The sequence below is a fragment of the Bidens hawaiensis genome, unplaced genomic scaffold, assembly GCF_021521415.1.
Source record: "Bidens hawaiensis isolate Kalapana, Puna unplaced genomic scaffold, B.hawaiensis_p1.1 tig00019071_1, whole genome shotgun sequence".
NCBI lineage: Eukaryota > Viridiplantae > Streptophyta > Magnoliopsida > Asterales > Asteraceae > Bidens > Bidens hawaiensis.
In genome coordinates, this window is record NW_027492892.1 from 331,352 (window position 1) to 341,877 (window position 10,526).

Consider the following 10,526-nt stretch of genomic DNA (forward strand, 5'->3'; position numbering starts at 1 on the left):
GAACTATTGACTATGATGCTAATGTTTTGTTGTACAACTCAGGTATGTGTTTGAAACGCCTGTTCATGCTGTGTCCTCGTAGTTAAAGAATGCAGTCTGACAGGTGGCAGGACTTTATTTGGATGCAAGGTATAAAACTTCACATGCCTCATTTTATATACATATATTATGTACATATATTTATTAAATGTCTTACCTTTATGTGTATATACAATCTCTTGTAAGTAATTATTGCAATTCCTTTTTTTTTTTCAGGTTTATTGTGGCTTTGTTTCTCCTTTTTCTTTTTGTTTTTCAATTGTGGAAGTTTTTGGTTGGTAGGGGTCTCTTTGAAAATATATTTGGGAGAATAGTAAAAGAACAAGAGCAGTGGCTTTGTGTCTAGTTTTGTGAACCTCCTGTATTTGTTTTTCTTTTCTGAGGATTGAGTTGTGTTTGGTTGGGGGTTGTATTGCCATCTGTTTTGCTTTGCATCATGTTTGGAGACTTGTTTTTATCTTTCTATATCACTTGGTAATTGTGTTTTGTTGATAACTGATTGTTCTTCCTATGTTTTCGTAACTGCACCGGTTGTTAAATTAGCCGCTCACTGGCTGATCCGGCTTCAATGACCGAATGGCGTCATTAACGGTTACAAAATCGCTTCAATAGTTATAATCTTTTCACATAGTCAACAGTTAAAGTATACAGTTTAAGCTTCTTTGTAAAACCAACTTCTAGGTTGTGGAGTTAGGACTTTGTTTAATTGGCAAATTAGGTCCTAAAAGAGTGATTCTGTTAAGACACTTCCCACAAAAGTGAATATTTACACTTTTAACCTCTAGTTTCATACTTTATGATGTTTAGACCGGTTTAAAACAACAAAATTGAAATTACACCAACATAATACACAGTTATATTTTAAATATCATGTATAAAGAATATTATTATTACAATAAGAGCAAAGTGAGACATTAAAGTTAGGAGCTTGAAATTGTTAAGAAATTGCAAGTTGCAATTGGTAGAGTTGTATATCGAGTACCTATACTTATACTTTTGACATGGTCCAGTTTAGTTTTGAAAGTGTAAAAAGAATTAGGGTGTTAAAATACTGACGAACGATATATTTAGAGATGTGAAAGGCAAAGAAATTAACTAAATAAGTAACAATCGACAATCACTAGAAGAAATCAAAGTTTATATATAGACGTTACTCATGAAAAGTATCATATAACGATGGCAGAGTCGTAGAGATGTGAGAGTGTGAGATCAGCATGGTGATGAAGGCATATGATGTCCTAAACTAGTGAACGTAGTTGATGACATGACGTGGGATGAATCAATGCAAATTAACTAATGTCGCATAAGATCGAAACTATAAATCGAGAAAACATCAGATGAATGGAAAAACAAAACAAAATCTATCTAGGAATCTTTCAATATTCCATCTCTTCTCTCCTCCCTCACAAACATCTTTTTTCCTCACAAACATCTTTTTTTCATCACGTCAATCTTTATCTTTCTCCTTCACGTGTGCTGAAAAAACATTCTAAAATAATAAGTCGTTACAATACTCTAAAGTGTGAATGTGAGAGTGTGATGAAAAGCAAGTTTCCTATAAACAAAAAACAAAGTAAAATTCCAATCACATTTAATAATAACTTTTAAGGAATTTTAATAAGTAAGAGAAATTACAAAACAGCCCCTCATATTTAACTGGGGCAACAAAAGTAAAAGTAGGGTTGCAGAAGATAAACGCCACCACTCATCATCATCATCTCCTTCATAACAATAAACCCTCAAAACCCCATCCATCCATCCATCCATCCTGCACTTTGTTACTTTCACTCTCTGCAACACATTAGGATTGAAACAATGGGCGGTTCACTTCCTCCTAAAGAAGCCAATCTCTTCAAGCTCATCGTCGTAAGACTTTAATCATCAATTCGTCCTTAATTATTTATTTATAAAACCCTAGCTCATCCTCTGTTCTATCCAGTTTGAATTGTTACTTGCTATTGCAAATCATATCGGTTCAATTCACGTATTAATACATCTAGTTTTGACTCAATAGTGGCAGCATGTTGCTTTTATTAATAATAATAATAATAATAATAATAATGCATTTTATTAGTTTATCGCATTGAAAGACCTGTAGGCAATTTTAATATTAGGCTTATGTGAATGTCACTTGCAGCTCTTTTGATGAAAGTGCATGTTTTAAAGCTTCTTCTAAGGTTTCTAAGTTAGTTAAACATTGGTTATAGCAGCAGTAGTAAACCTTGGAATGTTCATGTCTCATGGTCTATAAAATATGGACTCTTTCTCGATCAAAAAACTTCATTTTAGATCTATAATATAACCTTCTAAACTTTACTAATAAATTGTTTTCATTGAAATTGAAAACAACTTTAATAGAGAATGACCGTGTCTTTTCTCAATTGTAAGAGCTAGCTTTTCATCATTAACTTCTAGACTTATTAGAAAGATTTTTTTTTTAAATTTATAAAAAAAGCCTGAAATAAAACCATCCTTTATTTCTCTCGAGTCTTGACCAATGAAAATCGTATTTAAGTTCTATTTCTGTCCCCTTGTTACTTTTTAAGTTTTGCAATCAACAAAGTTCTTTTCTTTTTGATGATTTCTTTGATATAAAACCACATTTGTTTTCATACACTTTAATCTTGAAACTTAACTCATGCTTAATGACAGGCTCCTGCATTTTCAGTTGGTGCTAATATCTTTCTATATTTTTTCTTGATAATCTTTAACTGAATCACAAGGGTTAACTGCAAACTATTATATATTGTATTGCATTGTTTTGATGCTGCTGCTGCTGCAATACTCTTGAAACCAGAACTATATCATTTGTATTGAGTATTGACTATTGAGTTGTTTGTTGAGAAAATGAAACATGTTCCTTTGATTGTCTTTTTGGCAGAAATCATATGAGACAAAACAGTATAAAAAGGGTCTTAAGGCTGCAGATACTATATTGAAGAAGTTCCCGAATCATGGAGGTTTGTGAAGAGTTTATTATCTAATGCAACTTTCTTATAAGTTATAACTTTGATGTGTAGAATATATAATTTTCTCATCTTCCTAACATTCCTTGGTACTAGAAACTCTCTCGATGAAGGGATTAACATTGAACTGCATGGACCGTAAGCAAGAAGCATATGAGCTTGTACGGCTAGGATTGAAGGTTCGTTAACTTTCAAATCATTCATTAAAGTATACTTATTTGAACTTACTCTGTATATCAGTACATTGTCACGTATTAAATCCACTTTTTTTAATTGTAGAATGACCTCAAAAGCCATGTTTGTTGGCACGTTTATGGACTTCTCTACCGATCAGATCGAGAATACAGGGAGGCAATAAAATGCTACAGGAATGCTCTGAGGATAGACCCTGACAACATTGAAATACTTAGGGATCTATCTCTGTTACAGGTATATTGAAATGCCAGGGTTCAATTATATGTGAGAATCAAATTAAATAACTGTGTTACATCTGATCTTACACGTAGACAAACGGGCCTCTTAAATTATTTTCATGACATTGCATTTGTCATTTTTGTTTTGGGTAGCTAATGTTTCTTTTTTCCATCCGGGGTATAGGCACAAATGCGTGACTTGACAGGTTTTGTTGAAACTAGACAACGATTGCTGACTTTGAAACCTAATCATCGGATGAACTGGATTGGTTTTGCGGTTTCTCAACATCTAAATTCGAAGTGAGTTGTTGTCTTTTGTCATTTTCAAATCAACTTAATCAAAATGGTTTCTTTGTTACCTTTCCATCACCTATAAGTTCTTTAAATGCTGTTATTCTTTTACAAGTGCATCAAAAGCAATTGATATCTTGGAAGCATATGAAGGAACTCTTGAAGATGACTATCCTCCAGAAGGTGAACGTTGCGAGCACGGTGAAATGCTGTTATACAAGGTAATAGTTGTGCTAGGTAATAATCCTATCAAAAAATTAAATCTTTTTGTTGTGAGTGTCGAAACCATCACACATTCGCACATGTTAACATAAAATGTATTTTCTAAAACTTTTTTTTAAGAACTTATTTACAAAATCTTCCATTCAGGTATCTTTATTGGAGGAGTGTGGCTTCCTTGAGAAAGCCCTTAAGGAGTTGCGCAAAAAAGAGTTAAAGATTGTAAGTTAACCTCATAATTTCTTTGTATATTGGCTTCATTTTGTAATTTATAACACATTCTGGTTATTAAAACAGGTTGATAAATTGTCCTACAAGGAAGAAGAGGCTTCTCTTCTTATGAAACTTAATTGTCTTGAAGAAGCTGAAAAGTTGTATAGGGTATTACTTACTACGAACCCTGACAACTACAGGTACACAAAAACAGAGTGTTGAGGATACTTTGTAAAACCGTTACTGTAACAAAATACAATAATAATTGATGTTTGAATTTTTTGTTTAGGTACTATGAAAGATTACAGAAGTGTGTTGGACTGCATTCAGAGACTGGCCAATATTCCTCTGACGAAATAGACAAGTTGGATGCTTTGTATCAATCTCTTGCTGAACAATACACGTGGTCTTCTGCTGTTAAGGTGATTAATTTTTTTATTTTTAAATGTTTGAATGAGATTATTATATTAACATCACAACATTATTTTTTAGAGGATCCCGCTAGATTTTCTGGACGGTGTTAAGTTTCAAGATGCAGCTGATAAATATATCAGGCCTCTTTTAACAAAGGTATTCATTGGTGTTCATTTCTCTTTGGAACATTTATTTTGGTTGCAAACTTATACTTTGTTAATGGTAAGTGTAGGGGGTCCCGTCACTGTTCTCGGATCTTTCTCCTCTTTATGATCATGCTGGCAAGGTTTGTGGAAGCACCTTATTGAAGGGTCCATCCATTTGCATTGTTTTGACTTATTTTGACATATTTTTGACCTTTTATAGGCTGATTTTCTTGAAAAGTTGGTTCTTGGATTTGAGGATTCACTTAAAAAAACAGGTGAATACCCTGGAAGGTACAATGATTCATGAACTTCACTTATTTTATCATCACATGTCAAATTTGTACTAATTTGTTTTTTGTGTTATGTGCAGATCAGAAAAGGAGCCACCTTCAACGCTTCTGTGGACCTTGTTTTATTTAGCTCAGGTTTGTTCTTGTTTTATAGTCTGTTTGGATTTGAATAAAACTGTATATTATTCTTACGTTGTTGTGCTTATGCAGCATTATGACAGACGGGGTCAGTATGATGTGGCTCTTGCTAAAATTGAGGAAGCTATGCAACATACTCCAACTGTTATTGATTTATACTCTGTCAAGGTCTGCTTTGCTATACTTGTTTTTTTTTTCTTTCTTTTTTATACCTTGTTACTGTAGAATCATAGATAATCTTATTAGCAGGATAGTGTTTTTTCTTTTTCTTTTTACAGAAAACTATAGCCTATCACCTGCTGTTTTTTTAAAAGCTAATATTTTTTTGTAAATATTTTAGCAATATGAATCTTTAAATAATCTTATAAATTTGTATATTTATTTCTTGATGACGATTTTAATACTGAATCATTTGAAGAATGTTGTGAATTGATTCTCAATTTGATGAATATAATTATATAATAATCAGAAGGAAAATGAATATAACTAGTGCATATTGTAAGGGATCTAAGAAAGAAAAAAGAAGTTAAATTGTTTGACATTCAGAATTTAAAAGAAAATAAAATTATCACTCTTAAAAGTATTCCTTTGCATCCACTTTTCAAATTCGAGTCCTGTGACCCCTTTTTGAGTTTTGATTAATTGAATGAATGTAAATATATTTGATTGGAGACTAATGTCTGATGGAGTGCCATCTTTTTTCTTGCAGAGCAAGATACTCAAACATGCTGGGGACTTTACAGCAGCAGCCACATTAGCAGATGAAGCTAGATGCATGGATCTTGCAGATCGTTATGTAAATAGTCAATGTGTTAAAAGAATGCTGCAAGCCGATCAGGTCAATATTTACAAATATGTTATGTTATTATTTCCTTTACCAAATTTACACAATTTTTTAACTAAGTTTTCTTTTATTCTTTTTAATAAATTTTGTTAGGTTACACTTGCGGAAAAGACAGCGGTGCTGTTCACAAAAGACGGTGAACAACATAATAACCTGCATGACATGCAGTGCATGTGGTTAGTGTTTGTTACAAACTTGCTATCAAAGATATTTATTAGCAAAAATATATGAATATTTTACTGGATTTATTTTCTTTTGAAGGTATGAACTTGCTTCTGGTGAAAGTTATTTCCGGCAGGCTGAACTTGGACGAGCGTTGAAAAAGTTTTTGCTGGTTGAGAAACATTATGCAGATATAACTGAAGATCAATTTGATTTCCATTCTTATTGTTTAAGAAAAATGACTTTGCGTGCGTATATTGATATGTTGAGGTTTCAAGACCGGCTTCATGCTCATGCTTACTTTCGCAAGGCAGCTGCTGGTGCTATAAGGTGAGTCTTATGTGGCCTTGTTTGAAAAAAACGTTGACTTAGTCAAAGTTACAGGCAATGTTAGCTATCATGTCATCAGTTTGACGAATGGTATTGTTATTTGATTATTTTTGTGCTTCATTGGGTGATGCAGATGCTATATCAAGCTTTATGATACTCCACCAAAATCATCAACCGAAGAAGATGATGAGCTGGCAAAATTGCCTGCCTCCCAGAAGAAGAAATTGAGGCAAAAACAGAGGAAGGCTGAAGCACGGGCGAAAAAGGTATATTCTAATTATTTGGTTTCTTTCTAACAGATTTAGGTTTTCACTATATGTAGCAAAATACAATTATAAAGTTGAATATTTTAACACGATTTTTTTAAATAAAAATGATAAGAAATTATACCTGACATACTTTCTTTTATGCTAATTCTTCTTTTATATTACCTGGTTAACCTGTTAGGCATATTTATTTTAATGTTCTCTCAGGAAGCAGAAGTAAAGAGTGAAGAAGCTAATGCCAATGGCGCTTCCAAGAATGGGAAACGAAACGTCAAAGCAGTTGATCCAGATCCCCATGGAGAGAAGTTATTGCAGGTTTTCTACTCATCTTTATACACACACATGTTTGTATAAATATGTATATCAGCGATACACATTTGAATTCAATATTTTTTTTCACTTAGATTGAAGATCCTTTAGTGGAAGCTGGAAAGTACCTAAAACTACTTCAGAAGCATTCATCTGATTACCTGGAGACTCATTTACTGTCTTTTGAAATTAATATGAGAAAAGAAAAGATATTGCTTGCCTTGCAGGTAATTTTATTTTTAATGAAAAAACTTTTAATATTAATTTTAGTATTATTCAACCCATCTTATTGTTGAATTATGTACCCAGTTTTGATTAGAAATTTTATTTTTCTTATGTTCTGCAACCCTTTGACTGCTTTTCTGTTTTATCAAGGCTTTGAAGCACATGGTACAAATAGATGCTGAAAATCCAGACACTCATCGCTGCTTGGTATGCCATAATTATATAACTTGAATCGTAACCATGTGATAACTGATAACCACACGTGTAAACAATATATTCAGTTTTATATTTTATTCTTCATATCTCAGTTTTAATATAATTTTTGGTTTCACAGATAAGATTCTTCCATAAAGTGGCATCAAGGTCAGCTCCTACAACTGATGCTGAAACACTCATTTCAGGCGTATTAGAAGCCGAACGCCCGACTTTCAGGTTACTATCTATTTAATTTCCAGTGCATGATCTTCTATTTGTATAAGTTGTTTTCTATTGAATTTTTTTATTCTTTTGTTGTAGTCAGCTGCATGATAAATCTTTGATGGAGGCAAATACTGTTTTCCTCGAGCAACATAAAGGTCATTTTTGTTTCTAGATTAGTTATCGCACGTGCATACTTTGAAAACCTTTAAAATATACCGTGCTGGTAATTTTGCAGATTCTTTGATGCACAGAGCAGCAGCAGCCGAGATGATCTATTGTTTAGAACCAAACAAGAAGGCAGAAGCAATCAAATTGATTGAAGAATCTCCTCAGAACACTGTTTCAAGGTAAAATTTACCGGTGGCAGTTTTCTAGATACGACTAGAAACACGACACAGAGTTAGGTTTTGGGCTGTCATAAACGGGCTGTGTTCAGGTTGACCTGTCTAACCTGTGAAATTAGACTGATCGTGTTCTTGTTTACTTGTTTAACCTGTGTAGTTGAACCAATTGTGTTTGGGTTTACTTGTTTAACATGCTCTAAGTAAACAAATCGACCCATCAACTTGTTCACAATATGTTTAAAACCTGACAACTGGTTTGACTCATTTGTTCAAATGGATTAAATAGGCCGTGCTCCTGCTAAATGTGTTTGGGTTTGTGGTGTAAACAAGCCAGGCCAAGGCTAACTTAGCAAGCCTAAGCTCAAACTCATTTGATTAACTTAAGAGAGCTCGAGCTCGAGCTCGTTTAGAGCCCTAGTTCTAAAGCTTGAGCTCAACTCGAATTGTATTTATTATTTAAAAATGAATTTTATAAATAACAAGCCCATTTAACCTTGTTTATAAATTGAGCTGAGCCAGACTCCAGCTCGTTGAAGCTTGGCTCGATTCCTAGTTGAGCTTTTAGCTGATCTTGAGTAGCTCATGAGTGGCTTGGATCATTCAAGTTTTTGATGATTCAACCCGCCAACCCAACACGGTTAACACCCCTAGTAAAAGTTATATTTTTCAAGAATCCAAATAAAAATGAGATTTTCTTGTGTGTCTAAAAGTCTGTTGTTTCACTTTATTATTAGTGGACTGCTTGGATCTGTGAAAGAAAGCAAGCTGAAAGACTGTGTTTCAGTTCATAAAACTCTTGTTGCTACTTTTAATGATCAAGATGCTGCACTAAGTAAGTTTTACTCTTTTTTTTATAAACCACCTGGCAATTCCATATCTAATATATATTTTTTTATATATTCTTTTTCTTTTTTTAGGATGGAAAAACCGATGTTCAGTAGAATTTCCATACTCGACCTACTTTGAAGGCAGCCTCTGCTCTACTGTAACAGCAAACAAAGCTTCCCAACAAGTACCTGAAAATGCTGAAAATGGGAATATTGAATCCATTCCATCAAATGGTAAAGTAGAAAAGCTGGATGCCATGAAAAATCTAGCCATCTAAGAAAAAACCGAATTTTTATCAGATTTTATAGGATTAAACCATGTCGCGGTTGTAGGATAAGTTTCTAGATCCCATGAAAAAAAAAAACTATTTTTTCAACCTTAAAGCCGTTTTCTTTCGTTCGTGGGATCAAAATTCCTTAAAAAATGTGTATAATCCAATTGAGTCATGAACATGATATTCTTAAGATTAGAGAAATACTCGCGAACCGTCTCTCTTTTGAATGTGGTCGAGAATCTTGAGAGTATGTTGTACTGCTATTTTTGGTTTGTCTTTTTTTTCCCTTTTCAAATTTATGTTGTATAATTGCTATACTTGATTGCAAAATTTTTGACTTTTAAATATTACGATAAGCGATTTTAGCCTTTGATATTATGATGCGGGCATTACATATATGATTTGGCTAGCGCTGTGTGGTTATGTTTGTGTGATGCCCAGGTTACAATGCGTACAGGTTTTCATCAATTCAGGTTTATCTTGTTTTGTTTTTAGTCAGGGGTGTTCTTCGGGTTTGTTTTTCGGGTTTTGGGTTTTTCAGGTCGGGTTCTTCGGGTTTCAAAGTTTTAAATCTAACCCGAAACCCAACCCACATCTCTCACGGGTTTTTAGGGTTCGGGTTTTTTTGGGTTGGGTTAATCGGGTTTCAAGGATCCTAGAAAATTAAAAAAACAAAAAAAATTTAAAAAACATCAATGCTAAAATTAAAACATATTCTTCTTTGTTTGTAACGTAAATAATCAAATAATAAACCAACATAACTTGATAAAATCATAAAACAATTCAAAAGAAGAGTAAAACTAACTTGAACCATAATCGTCTTCAATCAGACGTGATTTGGTTGTTCGATCGGCTGCTACTAGTAATAAACGGAAAACAGAAATTAACAGTAAACAATCGATCCATAATAGTTGGAATGACAAGAGTCGATTAGGCTCAGATTCTGATAACTTTAGTGAATAAGACTAAGCCTTTTATACTGAAAAATATATCTAATTTCAAAATTAAAAGTTTATTCGGGTTTTTCGGGTTGACCCGAAACTTATAAATCAAACCCGAGAACCAACCCGAATTACTTCGGTTCGGGTTCGGATACGGGTTGGGTTTCGGGTAAAAGTGACTGCCCTTTTAGTTATTTAATTGTGTTTTTGTTTGATTAGATTTAGGATTACTCTAAGTTATATATTGGGTCGTTTGTTTTAGTTTCTCTAAAGCACCATCTCTAATTTCAAGCTCGGCTAGTTCTTAATTTTTTAAGTCTGCTGAAGAAACACTAACCGGACCCCGGGCAGATTACTGGTAACCTGGGGGTTAGATAGATGTTTCCCACGAGGGGTTAGACCCTTGGAAGATGGTTCTTCTGATAACCTGCAAAACAGACACCGTGAGCTCGTC

General features: G+C 33.5%; 1 protein-coding gene across 1 annotated transcript; it reads left to right on the forward strand.

Moving 5' to 3' along the window:
• Positions 1-1,851: 1,851 nt before the first annotated feature.
• Positions 1,852-9,251, forward strand: LOC143557595 (N-terminal acetyltransferase A complex auxiliary subunit NAA15-like). The gene is made up of 26 exons (XM_077046635.1): positions 1,852-1,905; positions 2,921-2,999; positions 3,102-3,184; positions 3,285-3,434; positions 3,603-3,718; positions 3,825-3,930; positions 4,079-4,150; positions 4,226-4,341; positions 4,431-4,563; positions 4,634-4,711; positions 4,788-4,841; positions 4,922-4,992; positions 5,072-5,126; positions 5,202-5,297; positions 5,839-5,967; positions 6,067-6,149; positions 6,235-6,465; positions 6,599-6,731; positions 6,939-7,046; positions 7,136-7,267; positions 7,416-7,472; positions 7,600-7,697; positions 7,782-7,840; positions 7,921-8,032; positions 8,764-8,861; positions 8,947-9,251. The coding sequence occupies exons 1-26, from the start codon at positions 1,855-1,857 to the stop codon at positions 9,132-9,134; spliced, it is 2,688 nt and encodes an 895-aa protein (XP_076902750.1). The 5' UTR covers positions 1,852-1,854; the 3' UTR covers positions 9,135-9,251.
• The last annotated feature ends 1,275 nt before the right edge of the window (positions 9,252-10,526 follow it).